This window comes from Monodelphis domestica, chromosome 1 (genome assembly GCF_027887165.1).
Source record: "Monodelphis domestica isolate mMonDom1 chromosome 1, mMonDom1.pri, whole genome shotgun sequence".
NCBI lineage: Eukaryota > Metazoa > Chordata > Mammalia > Didelphimorphia > Didelphidae > Monodelphis > Monodelphis domestica.
Window position 1 is genome coordinate 362,737,825 of NC_077227.1, and position 20,743 is coordinate 362,758,567.

The following is a 20,743-nucleotide window of genomic DNA, read 5'->3' on the forward strand; positions in this document are numbered from 1 at the left end:
CATTAAATCTATGAATTAATTTGGGAAGTTTGGGCATTTTTAATATAGTTGCTCAACTTCAAATTGTTCTGAATCTCTATTTGTTCTGTTCTTTTGTTTTTGACAAACAAATTTTAAAGTTTTCTTTATACAAGTATGTCTTCCCAAATTAATGTCCACTTTGCTAAAATTTGTCATTATTATAAATGATATTTCTCCATCAAATTTTCCTGACTTTGTTGGTGGTAAGTAGAAATGAATGTGATTTTTGTGGATTTATTTTATGCTCTGCTCTATGCTAAAGCCATTCATTAATTTAATTTCTTTGTTGAGTCTTGGGTTTTATAGCTGTAAAATAATCTATGTATAAATATATATTTTATTTTCTTAATTTCTAATGCTCATGACTATATGTATATGTGTGTATATATGTATATTCATGTGTTTATGTGTATTCTAATGCAGGCTTTGATTGCTATCTGTTGTTCTTATGTGTCTAGCTCATCCAATTTTTTTTGGATGATATATTTAGTGACACCTCTTGCACACACCTCAGGTAGGGCAAGTTATTCATTCCCACTATCCATATCTCCATTACTTTCCTATAATTTTGATTCTTTGGAGATCATGCTTTCCAAAAAATGGAAACAGTTTAGGATTATTAAAAACATTGTACAGTTTCCCTCATCCCATCTGTTTGCTTGCTTCTATACAGCATCTCCCCCATCTTTAGGGCCTGTCTAAGACATATGAACATAGGAGCTAAACCTGCAAGTTACAGAGTAGTGCCTTTGTTCCAAATGTTGCTATGTTTTGAGGAACTCAAAGGCCCAGAAAAGACCTAAAATTTCAGTAGTAAATCTATTTTCTCTGTCTTTCTTCCTCTTTCTGTATGAAACATGTCACGGTCCTTCTTTCAGGCTTCCTTTTCCCAAGAATGTAAATATACCAATGAGAAATTATTTGGATGAATCACTTTATTTTAAGCTGGTAGTAGATATTAATTAAGCTTAAACATAAACTAGAGAAAGGGGATAAGCTCTGGAACTGGGGACTCGCTCTCCTTGAGAAGATAGGATTCAAGAAAGGGAGAGGGAGAAGCATCCCCATCCCCATTGTTCTCAAAAAAACGTCAACAGATCTAGATTCTCTCATCATCTCAGTTTTGAGTGGCATCTCCATGGTGTAGCTCCTGCCCCTGCCCTTTCCTCCCCCTTTCCCATCATTGTAGCTTCCTCTCATCTCTCTTTTCCCTTGGTTCCCTTCCCTCCCATCTCTCTTTTCCTCCTTTTTCTCTCCATCTCTGTTCACTGATGCCTGTCTTGACATTTTCTTTTTCTGGGTGAGGAGAGGCAATGCTGTTTCTTTGAGGCACACTCCTTCATAGATCAAAGAGACTGAAGAATCTCCCAGCCAGCAGAACTTGATGCTCAGCATGTATATCTCCTTGGTAACGGGAGCTACACATAGATGAAGAAACTGAGATTGTTACTTAGCCAAAGTCACATATCAAGTTAAATGTCAGAGGAATTGTTATTTCATATATGGTCAAGAAGAATGCTGTGTTAATTTCTTTCTGGGGCTTCAGCCTTCCAAAAAATCAATGCCTTTCCAAAGGTAATTCTAATGGGCAAAGGTCCTTACTATATTCTTCCTTAGTAAGAAGCAGAAAAAAATGAATAAAAAATGAATATTTTAAACAAATAGCCTTGATTTAATAATAAAACTCACAATTTTCATTTAAATGAGAAGAAAAATAGCCAGCTGGAACATTTGAGCTAAATGAAGCACCTTATAGATTCTATAGTTCAATTTTCTTATTTTTTCAGTTGTATTTACCTTTTTTGTCAAAGATACTTATGGGATTTGCTATTTCCTTCTCCAGCTCATTTTATAGATGAGTAAACTGAGACCACTGGGGTGAAGTGACTTGCCCAGGACTATATAACTAGTAAGTGATTAAGACCAGCTTTGAATTCAGGAAGAATCATCTTTCTGACTCTAGGTTTGACCCTCTATCTGTAGTACCATTGTAATGGGAAATATAAACCCTTGCTATTGATTGATATTGGTATCAATAATTGTTGGTGGTTATGAATAGGCTCTTGGTTGGGTTTGATCCTGTTAACAGTTGGAGAAAAAAATGACTGGTCCTGGCAGTTGAAGAAAATCTGCTCAGACTGGTGATTAAAAAAAAAACAACCCCAAAACAAACCACAACCTTATTTAATGAACTATAAGAATGTATGGAAAGGAAAAGGAAACAGAAAGTTAATTATAAGAGATATAATTCCCTATAACTAATCAATACTAACCTATATACCAATTTCTAATCCTCACAGATTTACTTCTTGATCACCCCAAAAAGTGATCCTCCTTAAATCTACACTGTACTTTCTACCTACCCCAAAATCTATCTTATTCTAATGTATAGATATATATTGATAAATCTCTTTTAACTATAAACAAGTAAAAAGTTGTATTCCCTAACTGACCCAAAATGGCCACCAAGGGATCAAAAATTGGCTTCCTTTTTCTTCACAATAGGGTTTGTTATTCAGGATCAAAATGGTTTTCTTGACTCTTGTATTAGTGGGGAAATTGAAGAAGGAAGCAAAATTCTAGCTACTTGGGGAACAAATATTAGGTAACACTTCCTTCTTTCTTTCCTTCCTTCCTTCCTTCCTTCCTTCCTTCCTTCCTTCCTTCCTTCCTTCCTTCCTTCCTTCCTTCCTTCCTTCCTTCCTTCCTTCCTTCCTTCCTTCCTTCCTTCCTTCCTTCCTTCCTTCCTTCCTTCCTTCCCTTCCCTTCCCTCAAGTTGAGCTGTTAACAAATGGAGTCAGTTCTGTCTAGACTAAAATGGTAAGTAAACTTCCCCTTAGCCCTCCTTTCTATGATGTTCTTTGAAGTTCCCCTCAATACATTGAGTCTGTTTGAAGTCTATTAAAATCAAAATGTCTATTTATTTAGGTATAAAGGGTTGATGGGTAATGAGGAAAGAGGGAAAGAAAATCCCTAGCTATTTCCTATACAGATCTGGGGCATTTGATCCAGGGTCTTTCTTCAGGATAAGCTCTGAGGTTCCCCTAAGGGACCAAAAGTCTTTATCCTAAAAGTGTCACCAGTTGAAAGATAAGATCTATGGTTCAGGCAAAAGGATTGAGAAAATGGGCATCTTTACAGCAAAGGATCAGTTCCTTCTCTCAGCTCCAGGAGCAAAGAACCCCTTCCAGTTTTTCAACTGCCCCCTCCTGAGCTTGGCTGAAAAGTTCCATACCATCCCCCAAAGTCAGCTGGAGTTCCATTTCCTCTTCTCCTGAGATAGTTTGTCAAATTTAATTTTTTTCCCATTGCTTCTGTCCTTTCCCTCTTATACACTCTTTACAGTACCATCTAGCTGCCCAGCTCTCTTATTTAGCACAAGGGAAAACTGAGGGCCAGAGAAGTTCTTGAAGAGTATGATTAAATAGAAAGAAGACATAGGAATGTGATTTAGGTCACGCTTTTACTTTCTCTGGATAGGATTTCTAGAATTGAGAAGGGGATGAAGTCCTGAATAAAGACTTTGAAGAAAAAAGGAAAAGATTCCAGATAATGAAAAAAATTAAAAGACAAGTTGGAACAAAAAACAAAAAAAATCCTACACTGATATCCACCTCTATACAATTTTTTATTTAATCTGTAGTCTTTAAGCAAATTATTCCACTTAATACAAATTCAGGAAATAGATTATAAACATTTTTTTAGATTTGAGAAATAACTTTGAGAAATTACAGAGAGAGATGAAAACAGCTGCCCCCCAATGTTCTTAGAATACAAAAATCCATGCTTGTTTAAAATAACCAGAATATTTGTTGATGAAAGATGAAGAACTTACATATTTCTTGAACTCATGATAATTTGTTTTTGTTAGGCTTCTTTTAGTCCTTTGGTTAAATACTCTTTTTCCTCCTTATAATTTATTGAAACCACAATAGTCAAATGATGAATGATAACTATAGAGCATAGATGTAGAGCTAGAGGGGTTCTGAGAGGCCTCTCTTATTTTATATGTAGGCTGGATCCTAGGCAGTTAGGTGAAATAGTGGATAGAGTGCTAGGCCTGGAGTTCAGGAAGACTTATCTTACAGAGTTCAAATCTAGCCTTAGACACTCACTAGCTTCATGACCCTGGACAAATCACTTAACCCTGTTTATCTAAGGTTCTTCATCTGTAAAATAAGCCAGAATAAGTAAAGACAATCCACTCTAGTATCTTTGTCAAGTGTGAATTTCAAAACTACTCAACCCTGTTCAAACCATTCTTTAGAGGATGGGATTTGGCTATTTCCTGATCAATAACAATGGAGATACTTGGAATGACAGAATCAGATCTTGGAAACTACAATCTCCACCCTACTCAGAGTAACAGGATTTAGGAAGGGCTGCAGCAAAGCTCAAGATTTAATTATTTGAGAATATGACCTTCAACAGACATGTGCAAAGGGGACAGACCTTTGGGCGGTCCTGGGTTAAGCTAGAGCCACCATTGGCACAGGGGAGACACAGGAAGTGAGGTAGAGGACAGCTGAGGAGTCTGGGGACTTCCTGTGGGGAGGAAAGGAGGTTGTTGGAGCCTTGGTGCTTGGAGTGGAGGCCCTGAAACTGTTTCTCCATTTTGGTCATGTGAGTGATAGGGACTGATCTCTTTTCTTTGCCTCAGCTATCCAAGGCCTTGGGCCTTTGGCCCAGCCTAAGTAGAGGGGGTATTTAAGCCCTATTCCCTTCTCTTCCCTTTCTCTCTCTTTCTCTCTCTCTCTCTTTCTCTCTCTCTCTCTTTCTCTCTCTCTCTCTCTCTCTCTCACTCTCTCTCTCTAATACCTTTCTTCCTCCTGTTAGTAATTAAAAACTCCATAAAAGGTTGACTGCTGACTTGAGTTTTCATTTAGGAATTACATAGCTGAATTCCTTGGCGACCTTAAATTAATATATATCAGTCTTTTAAAGTGATTTCCACATCACACAAGAAAACCCCAAATGGGGTCACAGAGAGTTGGACATGACTGAAAATGACTGAAGAACAATAATGCTAATTTAGTACAATCATACTACTTATTTAAGTGAGCACTGAATTTAGGTTTTCCTACAGAAGTTACATTTTACAAGAGAACTACTGAATCTCAGAGTTTAGAAGGGACCTTGTAATTTATTTGTTCCTCCAGCACCTGAAGAAGAATCAATAACATAGCCCAAAACAAAGCATTTAGCCTTTGCTTGAAGTGAGGAGGAACCCATTAAAGGGAATCCATTTCCTTCTCAGTCAGCCTATCCCATTTTTAATTTTATTCTGTTATTATCTTATAGTTCCATGACAATGTATTGTTTCCATAAGGATCATCATTTGCATATTTCAAATGTTATACCAGATAAATATGCCACTTAGGATAATTACAAAGATATTAGAATCACAACTCAGAAGAATTATGTACTACTGGAACACTTTTGGCCTTTGTTTTTCTTTTGATAGGATGCCACTATGCCACATTTTACAAGTTGTTTAGCATTTTCCTAAAATGAATTCACAAAGAAATAAAGTGCCATGAAACAGAACAAATATTCCCATTTCTATAGCGTTTTAAGCTTTATGAAATACTTTCATCATAACAACCTTGGGAGGTGGACGCTAATGGTATTATTATCTCCATTTTATATTGACAATCAAAGTTAAGTCAGCCAACAATCAGCAAGTATTTCTTAAGCACTTACTATGAACTCAGTATTAGATAGTTGAGGAAATTTAAGCTTAGAATTGGGACATGGCGTATCAAAGGCAAGCAGAGAGTGTTTGGAATACCCCTAATTATTATGAGGGTTTCATTAATTTTCATTAATCCTAAATTTGCTTTTCTTTTGTTTTTGTTTTTCCTAACTTTCACTCATTACTCTAAGTTCTATTCTCTGGGGCCTCCCCTAATAACTTTGCTTTTTTACCTTGACATTTTCACATAATTTATTTATTCTTTGATGTGAAATCCATATTATTTTCATAGACAAGCATCATCCATGGTGTCTTTTATTCCTTCTTTTTGCCAACACTATTGTTTGCTGTTGTAGTACCCTTTACTCTTTATTCTGTTCTTGCCTTCCTTGTTCTGCTTTCTTGATGTCTTTTCCTTCTTATACAAGCTATGCTTTTTAAGTCTGTGCTTTGATTCATTTCCCTTTGCATACTTAAGGGATAAATTACATCAAACATAAAGCAAAACATAAACCAAAGCCTGTAGTTTTACTCCTACCAAAATGGGTTCTGAATCCAAAGACGAAAATGACATCTGGAGCTGTTTTGTACATCTTGTGAGATTTAAAATGGTTGAGGTCTTAAACTGTAGTGAGTTAAAATGGTGGAAGATATAAATTATGTTAGATATAAGAGAGGGTGAGTAAATTTTGACCGCAGAAATATGTTTCACTACAGTGTCTTGGGTTTTAAATCAAATATAAGGTGGTCGCCAGGGAAATATTCCCAATTATTCAAATACCCAAGTCAATTGGGTTTTATAGAGATTTTTAATTAACAATACAATGAGTAATCAAAGAAAGAGAGAGAGAGTAAGAAAGGAATAAGTATGAAGGGCCTCAAGCCAATATGGCCTAGACCTGAGTCTTAAGAGAGAAATCAGTCAGTTTTTTTAACACTCACCACAAGGTCTGACTAAACAAGGATTCTAGTAACATCAGGCCAGCTCCATCTCAGCTGACTTCACCAGAGAGCCTTCCAGCCAGAGACTGTTCCAAAGGGCCTTTCTCCAGAGCCTCTCTCAAGAGATTCTTCCCAAGCGATCCTCATCAGAGATCCTCCAAAAGGATATATTTATCTCCTCAAGAGATTCTGCTTTTTCTTATATAGGGGTTTTTCTCCCATGTCACCTCCCCTAAGTCCCTACATCTACCAATCACTGTAGACGCTTTCCAAAGGACTGTCCATCTGAATTTCTGCTAAGTCGACAAATCTCCTCAGTAAGTCTGAATCAGTGAAAACACAGCTGAGTCAACTAATCTCATTAAGACAAAACTTGCCCGACCCTTTTAGGTACCTAGCATCTCATTGTATCAATTCTAAAAACAGTCCTGGCTCAAAGAACTCCTTGCCCCACCATAAGCATGGATCCAAGTACTTTCTTTGTTTAGCAAGGAGTTTTCTGCCCTAAAGCCATCTTAAGTACGGGTGGAATAGAGGTCCTCCCATTTCTGATCCTGGCGAGTTCTCACATCAAAATGGGGAATGTTTCTCAGTAGGGAATTTGTTCCAATTAAGAATTCCCTGATAGGAAATTTTTTAACATTCACAAGTCTGAGAGATTTCAAGATTTACAATCTTGGCCAGTTTTTCTCAGTTCAGCTTTTCCAGGATGAAGGACATCTATAACTATCTGTTTATTTTGAAGAAATCTACTTGTCATGAGTCTCCTGGGTCTAATGGTTACAGTATCATTTACTCTTAGGACACAGTTCTAGACTAGTTTTAACATCAGAGGGGACAAGAGGCCTCTAGGAGATGGGCTTAGAGGATGGTGGAGAGCTGGGCTGAAGGAGTGTAATGATGTGAGACTGATGGCATTATACCACTAAAACACTTATGGTTGCTTCTTGCTCCTCCAGTAGGAAGAGAGGGATAAGCCATAAATATCAGCCCTTTAAGTCCTTGCCTATTATTAAGATATTCTCCATAAGTCTTCCCTTTTTTCAGATTAAACATATCTAGTTCCTTCAAAGAAACCTATATAGTTGATTGGAAAGAGGGCTAGATTTTGAGTTAAAGGATATTGGTTTGAATCTGTTCTTCATTTTTTTACTTTCTAACTGACCTTGGGCAAGTGATTTAATGTTTCTATGAAACAATTTTCTCATTCATAAAATAAAATATTCTCTTTTGTAAATTTAGGACTGAATGACCTGTAAGGTTGCTTTTAGTTCTAAATTTAGAATATATGAACCAGTCCTCAACTATCATAACCTCAAGACCCTTCATCATCCTGGTGATTCTCCTCTAAATATTCTCTAGCTTTTGAATGTCCTTTCCAAATTGCAATTTCTAGAAATGAGCATGATACTCCAGGTGTGGTCTGACCAGTGGTACCATTGCCTCCTGAGTTTCCTGTGCTTCTTTTCATGCAGCCTAAAATCACATTAGCTTTTAAAGCTATCATATATTATACTCTTGACTCATACATAAGCCAACCTACTCATTTGCTCCCCCTCCAATCTTTTTCAGCTGAACTGCTGTCTAACTATATCTCATTCATCTTGTATTTATGTGGCTGATATTTTTACCCATGTATAATACCTTACATTTATTGTTAAAATTTAATCTCATTAGATTTGGACCATGGTTCTAAGCTGTTAAACCTTTTTGTGCTAGTTATGGCTTCTAGTTTTTTCATCTGCCAATCTGATAAGGATGCCATTTATGCCTTTATGCAAGTCATTGATAAAAATGTTAAACAACAGAAAGCTGTTAGCAAAGCATTGATATCCTTGGGGACTTTATCTAAAGATTTCTTTCAAAATTAGCATCATATAATTAGTGACTATTCTTCTAGTCTGGCTACTGAATGGCTTTCAAATATATATAATTGTCCTATGATCTAGGTAAGAGGTTTCAGTAATGGGGCCTATGGCTTGACCCCGAGGTCTATGTGACCAACTAATTAGAAGTGACAAGTTGGGTCCTATCTCATTATCCTTATATTAGCAATTTTGGAATGTGACTCCAGCACAATTGCTCCTATTGTCTTCCCAAACTTCCTCATTCTACATTATCCCTCAACCGTGCAAACTTCTCAATTCTGTACCCAGTGTTTTGGTTCTTTGGTTCCTGTGTACATGAGCCGAGGTGAAACAGACTAACTTTTATCTGTGCCACATTGGAGTTAAATGAACATATCTAAACTAAGTTGAGAAGGGAAACAACAAACTGGGGAAAATTTTTTTTTAACAGCAATTTTTTTCTGATAAAGGCCTCAATTTTCAAATATATAGGAAATTGAGTCAAATGTATAAGAACACAATACATTCCCCAATTGACAATTGATCAAAGGAGATGAATAATCAGTTTTCAGATGAAGCAAAGTTAATAATCATATAAAAATGTTCTAAATCATTTTTGATTAGAGAAATATAAATTAAAGCAACTCTGAGGTACTACCTCACACTTATCAGACTAGCCAATCTAACAGTAAAGGAAAATGATAAATATTGGAGAGGATGTGGCAAAATTGGAACACTAATGCATTTCTGGTAGAATTGTGAAGGAGTCAATCATTCTGAAGGGCAATTTGGATTTATACCCAATGGGCCTGTTCATATCCTTTAATTTAGTAATACCTCTACTATATCTGTAGCCCAAAGAGAATTTTTTTAAAAGAGGAAAAGGATCTACTTATATAAATATATTTGTAGCCTCTCTATTGTGGTGGCAAAGAGTTGGAAAATGAGGGGATGTCCATGAACTGATGTCAGTGTGAAATAAGTAGAATGAGATGATTATACACAATTCCAGCAACATTGTATGATGATCATCTGTGAAAGAACTTATTTATTTTCGGCAGTACAGTAATCTATGACAATTTTGAAGGGAAGTTGGCTACTGGGCATGAGTTGGTCATTGGGGGTTGGTTGCTGGTGGTATGAGTTGGTAATTAGTTAGTGATTGGGATATATGGATTATATATATAGATTGATTGATTGATTCTGCCTGGTGAGCTGAGCTGAAGGGTGATCAGCTGGACTTTCTCTAACTGCAGTTATTAGCAGTAGTTATAAATAGATATAGGCAGTAATTATAGGATAACAAGTAAAGACATTTTCTTTCTCTACCTCTTTCCTGTATTTCTCACCTTTATTATATTTATTTTACTATATTCTTTTACTATCTCTATTTTAATGAAACTAAATCATTAATTGTTAAAAGCTAATAAAAGTTTTCTTTTCTTTGGCTTAAAGGGATAATATTAATTTATAACTCTACTATATTCTCAAAACTTAAATTATTAAAAGCTGCTCCCTTATTTTGTCAAAACTCCTAATTTAACCCTTACAGTTTCCGAATCTTATTTTTACTTATGTAACATCTCTTAAATCTGTTGCCTTCTCACTAGCCACATAGCCAAAGCCTTCATCCTTTCTTGCTTGAACTGCCGAAATAACCGCTTATTTATTCTACCTGAAATCTCTGCCTTCTCCAATTCATGCCCCATAGAACTGCTAAAATAATTTTCCTGAAGCACAAATCTGATCATGTTGCTCAACTTTTCCATACACTCCAGTGACTTCTTATTGATCTAGGATCAAATATTATTTCATCTTCATGTAATTCTTTATAAATGCAAATTTTTGTTTTGTGTTATAAATTACCTAATTATTAATATGGTAGTACATGCATATTATTTGCAAATAACTTTATACATATTGGGGTGTGGGCTCAGACATTTTAAATTAATATGGGTATGCTATCAAAAAATTTTGAAGACAGCTGATTTAGATACTCATTTATTCTATGGATCCATCCCATAAGAACAGTGAGAGAAACTTTGATTAATACTTTGTTAAAATCCAGGTAAAATATATCTATAGTATCATCTTGATCTATCAATAAAATCACTCTGTTGAAGAAGAAAATGAGATTAATTTGACATATGCTATTCTTTAAAAAGTCAGTTTTCTTTTTTTCCCTTCTATTTCAACTAAGGGGTGAGGGGAAAGAAACACAAGATATGACCTATTCTTGATGAACCTATATTATTTCTTAGTGAGTATTGTTTTTTGGCTTAAATATTTGCTACATCCCTTATATATATTCTATATATTTTTTCATAATAAAAGTTGGGTTTAATGGTCTATAGTTTGAAAGCTGATAAGATAGCTTATCTATTTTTAATCATTATTTCTTATGATTCAGTTTGTCTATTCTTTTAGACACAAGTTGAGGATATTTTGTATGAAATATATTTTGCTAAATTGATGCACTTTGGAAAATAACAAAAAGAAATAGTTCTAGTTTGATAATTTTTTTATAGAATAAAAACATTCAAGCTTATTTCAAATTAGAAAGATATTTAAATATATTTATTTACAAAGGATTCTTTACTTTAAAGATGTAGCAAAAAAGAAATGTAAACATTTTCTCCAAGCCTTTGCATAGTCTTCCCTGTATTACCATTATAGTTCCTGGAAAGAGTGATCTCAGAGTTAATGTAGAATCTACATAGGATTGGTCATACTAAGTTTATACCCAAATGAGGTATAGCTGCTTGATGAATATGTATGTCAGTTACCCCATAGTCTACGTGTTTGCTTACGATAATTTTTTTTTTGTCAGGGGGATTGTCTTTTTCTATGGCTCCAAGATATATTGTGGAAGAATAATTGATAACACTTGGTAAATGATCAAATATAGAAGTTGTAACTGATCAAATACGGAGGGAAAAAGAGGAGAGGAAATAAGGTTTCCAGTACATATGCATGACTGAAAGGATAAAGATACTCTTAAATACAGAAAAGTCTAAAGGAGGGGAGAATTTATATATAAATATTGAGGTCTGTTTCAGACAAACTAAGTTTGAAATACTTTTAGGACATCAAGGCAAAGACATCCAGCAGGCAGTTGGATAGAAGAACTGGAATTCTAAAGAGTTAGGATATATGGATACTGGACATATGTATTGGGAATCATCTGCATAAAAATGGTAATGAATACATAGAACAAATGAGATCACCAAGAAAAAGAATATAGTGAGAGAAAAGAAGGCATTCCAGGGATGAAGCTTAGAGATGTTCATGTATAGACAGTAGGAGACAGATGACATTCTAGAAAATGAGACAGAATGAGTGTTGATATTATTAGGAAGAGAACCAGGAGAGAACAGGCTTTAGGGGAAAAGGGAGGATGAGAATATTCAATACTAGAGAATGACTAATAGTGCCAAAAGTAGCAAAGTGATAAAGGAATCAGAAAGCTGAGAAGAAGCTGCAGTAGTGGCCATCTTATCAAGAGAGCTGAGAAGCAAAATGATGTCCTGGTACATTATGGGGATATATATTCTGGCTGAGGAATGTAGTTTGAAGAGAGATTGGTATCCCTATGTACAGTCTAAGAAAAGGTATCATTATCCCTTATATACCACTGATGTTGCCAGTGGAAAGAGCCTGATAGGCTTATTGGTGGCAGGCTTTAGTCACAGTTCTAGTGTTTGGGAGAAAAAGTTTAAGTCCTACTCTGTTTATAAAGGTTATACAGCCTTTGCTACTGAGTTCCCCAAAACTTGACTTGAGAAATAGACTGTTAGTCCCAGCCCTGGACAAATGGCTGATGATAGGTGGGTAGAGCACCAAAAGACCCAGTATAGCATAAGTGGGAGCTACATAAAATGAAGCAAACAAGTTTGATTGAGGGGAAACATAAAAAGGGATAGTCAGGAAACAGATCACTGGGGTCTCAAGTAGAACTAGGTGCCTAGAACTGGTAAAGTGGTAGAATTTTTATATGGTCCTTGTCTAGGTCTAGAAGGGACTGGGGAACCTGAATCTAGTGTGCCAATTCATACTGGAGGAAATGACTAAGAAACTGGAGGCTAGTTGCTCTTCACATTCCCCACTATTGAACATTTATTTTGAATGTAAACTCTTATGCCAAAGGGGACTGCTCCCTAACTGGCTTTTTGACAATGTGCCTAGTAATCATTGGTTTTGTTCTCTTTCTCTTTTATTACTCTTATCTCCAAATTATTGTAATTTCCTGTTAGAAACAGCAATATTATATGTACCTTTAGTTAAAGATCTTTAGAGATATAAGTTGGTTATGTGTACTGATTCATTGGGTAAACTAGGCATGTAAATCTGGAAGATTTCTACATCCTTGTTTCCCAATGGAATCACAGAGGGGATTGTATAATCACAAATTTGCTCCCCAAGAACTCTCTTTCCTAGCTTCCCATGTTCCTTCTCAAGTTATGTGCTAACATAGGGAGGATATAAGTTTTGTGTAGCTCTGCCCTCTCTTTCTCTTCTCTTGGAAACACAGCTATGGAGGTGGGGTGAGGTGAAAGGCAGGAGAATTTTACTCAGGTGTTTTTTACTCAGATTTTACTTTTGTTCCTTTTGTTTCTTCTACTTCAAGTGATTATTAATAAACTTTATAAAATATAATACTTGGAGTTAATGGATTTTAATTTAAATTTAACACTATCAAAAAAGGATTGGCCAAGAGCTGGCTACTCAGTTGACTTTATTTTTAAACCCTTCCCTTCTGTTTTAGAATTGAGACTAAGTATGGGTTCCAAGGTAGAAGAGTGGTAAAGGGTAGGCAATTGTGATTAATTGACTTGCCCAGGGTCAGACAGCTAGGAATTTCTGAGATCAGATTTGAACCTAGGTCTTCCAAACTCCAGATCTTATTCTCTATCCACTGAGCCACCCAGCTGCCTCTCAATTGACTTCAAAAGGAAAGACAATTTTGATTCTCACTCTTTCTCCTGCATGTGTGGCTTTGGATTTCAACAACTCTTCCTTGAAATTCCCATAATTGTTGGGGAAATTTGGTACTTCTAAGTCTCTTTTCTCAACTCACTTTTTTCATTTTTTCCCTTGAGATTCTTGAGCTTTGTTTGGTTCCTCCAGATGAATTTTATCATCATCTTTTTCTTGTTCTATAAAGTAACCAAATCTTCAGTTGTTTAATTGGCATGATATAGAATATGCAAATTAATTTAGATAGTATTTTAATTTTACTCTATTGGCATGACCAAATGGTGAACAATTAATATCTGTCTGCTTATTTGTGTAAAAAATGTTTTTATGGTTGCTTTCATAGAATCATAAGGAAGACTCAAATATTTTGCATGTTCTGCAGTTATACTGAATGGAATTTCTTTTTAAAAACCTCTTCCTATGGCATTTAAAAAAAATCTTACTTTCTGTCTTAGAATTGGCACAAGTATTGGATCCAAGCTAAAAGATCAATAAAATTTGGGTAATTCTGCTAAGAGACTTGTCCAAAGTTCCACAGCTAAGAAATGTCTGAGGGCAACTTTGATCTCCAACTCCAGATCTACACTCTATCTACTTAGCTACCCCTTCTTATTGCATTTTGCTGGAGAGTGAAGGAATCAGACCCAGCTTTCTGGGTTAAGCTATCTATCATACAAGAGCAAAACCAATATCAAATTAAGAAAAAAACCAAAAGATAAGAAAAGACACAACAGTTTAAATCAACTTATTCAAACAAGCCATACATAGACAAACAAAAAATGGGAAATGAGAAAAGGCAAACATATCGATTTTTATCATCATAATTTCCTGCAAAAGCTTAACTCATATAAAACTCAACAAGGAGAACAAAAGAGTCCAGAAACTGCGTTATCCAATAAACACTTAATCTTTTTAGCAAACAGAAAGACATGGTAGTCAAGGGCAGCATTAGTTTATAGTGCAAAGTCATTTGTAAACATTACAGAGGATGAATGAAGATTATAAGCAGTATTGCCTCCTAAAATTGCCCAAAATCCTAGAAGCAAAAACAGGTCAGTCAGTCAGTCAACAAGAAAACTTGATATGAGGCTCAACTGAGTCATATCAATTTCAGAGTAGAAATAAGTGGAATGGACAGGAGGACAGCCAAATGATTAAAAGTGAAACACATTTTCCTGTGTTTCTATAACAATTTATTTTCATGACCAGCAATTATGAAAATACCACAATTGGACTCTAATATTGAAATTTCTGTCAGTTGAAATGACATTTAAGAAGATGAATAAGGAAAGAGTAATGGACCAGACCAAGTAGATATTGCATTGAGGATTTGTGCCATAATCAGTATAATCTTAAAAACATCGAGGGATTGGTTGGCAAGATATTTTAGAGAGGGGAAGATACCAAAAGGAAGGAGAAAATAATGGACAATATTATTATTACTTAAAAAAGATTATAAACCTATATATCTATTTTCTCATCTTTATAAAGTCTTTTTAAAAAACCCCTTATCTTCTGTCTTAGAATCAATACTAAGAATTGGTTCCAAGGCAGAAGAGCTGTAAGGGAGTAGTACAAACTTCAAGACTTTTTTCATTGACAAGGATCCTTTCCTGCATATGTGTTTGGGTCACATGATATTCCTTGATTTTGGTGGGAGACAAGTTCCCTTTTGGGAACTTCAAGAATGGAATTTCCTATAAGTCTGTGTGGTAATTTCCCAGTCTAATGGCAGGCTTCCCCAACTCCACTGTCCCTAGCTAATAATGGTCTTTCAAATCAGGAGATTTGTGAAAAAGATAGCAGTTTGGAAAAGAATGCCAAAGAAAGTTAGGAAACTAAAGGCCAAGGAAGAAATGATAATAACTACTCTATGTAGTCCATGCTGGGTACAGTGTTGACTGCAGCTCCAGTGGGAATTGAGGTAACAAGAAGCAAGATTGGGTTTTTCCTTTAGCTCTTGAACAAGAAGTCTGTCTATTTGAAATGTGTTCCCACTGTAGTGGGAAACATCAGCATTCTCTAATTTCAGGACCAAGAAGCCTATACACTGAGATTTATTTGCTACTATGGAATTATGTAAAAGAAAATAATGTAGGCTACCCACCCAAGTTCTCTCACCTCTCTTGACTGAGTTTCTTCTGCCTCTTTGGCTGTAGCAAGAGACTAAAGGGTTATTTGGAGAGTGGTGCCCCACAGATACCTTGATGTTTTATTGTATCTGGAGGTAAGGGGGAGTGGAGGATTGAATATGTAATCTGGAGGTTAGAAGGGTAGGTGCATTCTGGGTGTGATGTTGAGTGGCTTTTTTTTGTTTGTTTTGTTTATTTGTTTTTTGTTTTTAACATCATTTCCCTGATTTTACTCCTATTTCTATTTTGAGTAAATTGCCCTTTCACACCACAATAGTAGGATATTATGTGATAGCATAGCAGCTGTTCAAGGGGAGGGAATTCAAGGACAGGAAAACAATAATGGGGGCCCAGGGCATTAATTTGAATAGATATGAACACAAATGCATTATATAGATCTATGTTAGGGAGATAGATTAGGGAATATATACTGGAGATAGATATAAATGTATCTCATTTTATTGCATTTCACTTTATTGCACTTCACAAATATTGCTTTTTTTTTCATATTGAAGGTTTATAACAACCCTGAATCAAGCAATCCTATCAGTGCCATTTTTCCAACAGCTTATGCTTGGAGTAGAGGGGTGCTTCATCATATAGGCATGGCAGAGAAAAAAGCCCCCTCAAATGAATAAAAGACAAAGTCTGACCCTGGAAAAACTATTTCTGCAATAAGGAAGACCAAAATGCAGACTCAGAAAAGGACAGCAATACCAACAAAGAAATGTGTGAAGCCTCAAAGGAAAACGTGAAAGGATGTCAGGCCCAGAAATGAACTCTTGGAAGAGCTTTAAAAGAGAAGAACCAGTATGTGATCATATTGTGTCTCTGTGCCATAGTTTGGTAATTTTTAATTTAATTTAATAATTAATTTAATTTCAAACTTTTTCATTATTATTAAATCTGTTATGGTGGTCTGAAATCAGTGATCTTTGATGTTATTCTTGTAATTGTTTTGAAGTGCCAGGAAGGACTAAATAAATGTTGTGTATGTTTTGACTGCTCCATCAACTGGTAGTTCTTGTCTCCCTCCCTCCCTTCTTGGTCCTCTCCCTCCTCTATCCTTCTCTCTCTGTTTGTTTCCTTCTCCTTCTCTCCCTCTTCCTCTCCTCCTCTCTCCCACTCTCCCTCTCCCTCTCTCTGTTTCTCTGTCTGTATGTCTGTCTCCTCTTTCTCTCTGTCTGTCTCTGTCTCTCTCCTCTTCCCCCTCCTTGGGCCACCTAATCCCCGAGACACAACAGTATTGAAGAATATTACATATACTTAGTTGATAAAGCAGTGACAGAGTTTGAGAGGATTGATTCCAGTTTTGAAAGAAGTTCTATTATGGGTAAAATGCTATCAAATGACATCCCATGCTACAGAAAAATCTTTCATGAAAGGAAATATTAATCAATGTGAGAAACTTCATTGTTGTCTTAAGAAATTGCCACAACTACCCCAACCTTCAGCAACTACCACCCTGAGCAGTCAGCTGCCACCATCAACACTGAGGTAAGATCCTCCAGCAGCAAAAAGATTATAATTCACTGATGGCTCAAATGATTGATAAAGTATTTTTTAATTAAGCTATGTCCATTGTTGTTTAAAAAATTTTTTTTTCAATTACATGTAAGGATAATTTTTGACAATTGTTTTTTGAAATTAAAAAAATTTAGATTTTCTACCTCTTACCCTCTCCCCACTTTCCAAAGTGATGAATAATCTGATATAGATTATACCCATACTTTCATGTAATACATATTCCCATGTCATGATAGTAGATACATATAACATATATAATAGAAATCTCATGAAGGAAAAATATAGTGGAAGATGGCATGTTTTGATCTTCACTCAGATTACAATAGAGCCTTCTTTGACTGTAGATAGCATTTTCATCATGAGTCTCTTGTGGTTATCTTGGATACATGTTTTGGCTGATAATGGTTTAGTCTTCACAGTGGATCATTCTATAATATTTCTGTTATAGTATATGTTGTTCTTCTGGTTCTGCTCACTTCACTTTGTATCAGTTCATATGTCTAATCAGGTTTTTTTGAACTTATCCTGTTCATCATTCCTTATGGTATATATAGATTGTTTTTCAAAAACATTTTTTAAAAAATTTAGAATATTGTCCCATGGTTACATGATTCATGATTCCTTCCCTTGTTCCCCCTCCTCCTCCTTCCTCCCTCCTGAAGCTGACAAACAGTTCCACTGGGTTTTATATGTATCACTGTTCAAAACCTATTTCCATTTTATTCATATTGCAGTAGAATGATCCTTTAATATCAAAACCCCAATCACATCTCCATTGAACCATGTGATTGATCATATGTTTTTCTTCTACATTTCTGTTTCCACAGTTCTTTCTCTGGATGTGGACAGTGTTCTTTCTCATAAGTTCCTCTGGATTGTCCTGGGTTTTGCATTGCTTCTAGTAAAAAAGTCAATTACATTCGATTGTGTCATAATGTATCAGTCTCTGTGTACAATGTTCTCCTGGTTTATAGATTGTTTTTTAAAGACATTATTGAGAACTTAATAGACAACAGTATAGACTATCTATAGACTGGGAAACCAAAAAATTCTCCATGATCCCATTTGGGGTTTTCTTGGCAAATACTGGAATAATTTTCCATTTTCTTCTCATTTTACAGAGGAGGAAACTGAGGCACTAACAGGATTAAGTAACTTGCTAAGGGTCACACAGCAATAAGTGTCTGAGGCTGAATTTGAATTCAATTTTTCCTGACTCTAGGCCCAGTGCTCTCTATCCACTGTAACACCTAGCTGTCCCTTTGTAGACCTATGTATTTTATTTTGTGCTTTTAAATGTATTATTTAAAAGGTACCAGCCCCTTCTCTCAACTGCAACATGGGCCCATAACACAAATATAATTCAGAATCCCTGCACTATAAGAAGGCCTCAAGAACTATTGCTAGTTTCTCTGTGAAAGATCTATGGGAGAATATAGATGTGAATCACATTGGGTGAGAAAATGTGGATGGATTTTGGTCTGCAATTCTGTAAAGAATACCCTCATGAGCGACAGCATAAATCTATTTAAGCATATCAATATATAGCTCTTGAAAATTTATTCAATTTAATACAGATTGATTTGGGTGAAGGAATATATACCATCCAGATCAAATTTACAGATAACAAGAAGCTTGAAGGAAGAGCTAACAGGTTGAATGGCCAAATTACTATACCAAAAGATCTAGGAGAAGGAAGATAGCTGAATTTAATAGCACATGGTATAATAAAACCTTATTAAGTGGTTGATTGATAATAAGATAAAATTTATCTGGGATAGATACAAAATCCTACACTTGGGTGCTCTCATCAACATAAATAAAATATAAGTGAATTGTGCCTGGACAACTGTTTTTGTGTACTCCTGAAGACTTTTCATTTTTAATAGTTTGCAAAAGCATGATGCAGTATTTAGAATCAGTAGGGTGTATCTTGCCCAGCTTAGACCCTATAAACAATCCTGTGTTCCATTCTGGTTGATACATTTTAGGAAGGACAGTGGACATGATGGTGAAAGGACTGGAGAACATGCCATATAACAGTGTTGGATTTGGAATCAGAGGACCTGGGTTTGGATCTTGATACCATTTAATACCATATGTAATGCTGGCATATCACTGCTTCTCTTTGGTCTCATACATCTATGTAAAATGACTAAAATGGATTAGATAAACTTTAAGGTCTTTTTCAATTCTAAATCTATGATTTGGTCATTTTTCTTCTGGAGAAGACAAGACCTGGTGGTAAGGTTGAGTGGGGGGAGAGATAGAGTAAGAGAAAGGGAAATAAGATAGTTATCTTCAAGCAGGGCCCATGAGACTCAAACCTATAAACTTGGAGAGGCTGAATAATACCCTAAAAAGCACAATAAGTTTTGAGTCAGAGGCTCTAGGTTTAAATTCTGCTATGCTTCCTACTTGGGTACTTGTGTGACTGAGTGATTGATAACTCCCTTGGTCTCAGTTTTCTACGTGCCTGGGATAGATTAGACATCCTCAAAGAAACCTAGCAGTTCTGAATTGATCCTATGAACTTTATATGTAACACAACCTTCTGCACATAGTAATTCAATTCCATGAATATTTATTATTTTATTGAGCAGTTAGGTGGTATAAAGGAGAGTGCTGGGCTTGGAGTCAAGAGTTCAAATCTGATCTCAGGCACTTACTAGTTGTGTGAGCCTGGGCAAGTTACTTAGCCCTATTTGCCTTAGTTTCCTCATCTGTAAAATTATGTGGAGAAGGAAATGGCAAAAACTACTCTAGTATCTTTGCCAAGCAAACCCCAGATGGGGTCACAAAGAGTTGGACACGATTGAACAACAAAAACAACAGATATTTATTAAGTACTCACTGTGTGCCAGACAAATAAGATACAAATAAGAAGTTCCAGTCCTCAAAGAGTTTATAGTCCAATGGGTGAAGACAACACAAAAGATGGAAAGAAGGGGAGAGGGCAACTGGAAGTACCCTGAGCAGTTGTAACGTTTTCCTTTGAATTCAAACCAAGCTGAATCAAGATGGAAAGTGAGAGTTGGAGAGACCAGATTGTAGCCCATCTAGTCAGAGGGGGAGAGGAGGGCGGAGAGAGTCAGAAAGGTGCCGAGTATCCATTTGTGGTGTCAAGATCCCACCTAGCTGCCCAGTTGGTATTTAATGACTAGTTGTCCACATGTTTGAAAGGCTGGAAACTAGAAGAGGGATTTGGAGTTGAGGACTTGAGAGATCATTTAGTTTAATTCCTTCATTTTACAGAGAAAACTGAGCTTCGGAAGTTTAGGGGGCTTGTCTAGGGTCATACAGCTAGTCATGGGTTTGGAAGCCTTTGGCTGTATGGACACCTCAGAATAATGTTTTTTAAATCCGTAAAATAAAACACGTAGGTTTATAAACGTAAACAATCATATTTGAACATATTTTAAAAAATGCTCGGCTCCAGGCTAAAAGATCCGTTGAATGTCAGAGGGTGAGGATTATGAACCTACGCCTTCATAGTTCCAAGTCCAGTGACAGGAAGCAGCAACTTCTCAAAGGGCAAATTCCCACAAGTTTCTTGTAGCTTTTTTTCTGCCGGCCCCTTCCCATTACAAAGTTGGCCGAAC

At 35.9% G+C, this 20,743-nt stretch overlaps 1 protein-coding gene and 1 long non-coding RNA gene across 2 annotated transcripts in view; one reads left to right on the forward strand and one right to left on the reverse strand.

Annotated features, from left to right (window-relative positions):
- The window catches only part of SLU7 (SLU7 homolog, splicing factor), a 56,468-nt gene extending 35,740 nt beyond the window's left edge, over nt 1–20,728 (reverse strand). Inside the window, exon 1 of the mRNA XM_056811540.1 lies at nt 19,996–20,728. Within this exon, the coding sequence (XP_056667518.1) occupies nt 19,996–20,200 (205 nt within the window). The 5' untranslated portion in view covers nt 20,201–20,728. The remainder of the gene's footprint in view (nt 1–19,995) is intronic.
- LOC130456385 (uncharacterized) lies at nt 2,614–16,613 on the forward strand. Its single transcript, XR_008915154.1, has 2 exons — nt 2,614–2,841; nt 16,130–16,613. It is a non-coding gene; the product is annotated as an uncharacterized LOC130456385 (long non-coding RNA).
- Nucleotides 20,729–20,743: the final 15 nt, after the last annotated feature.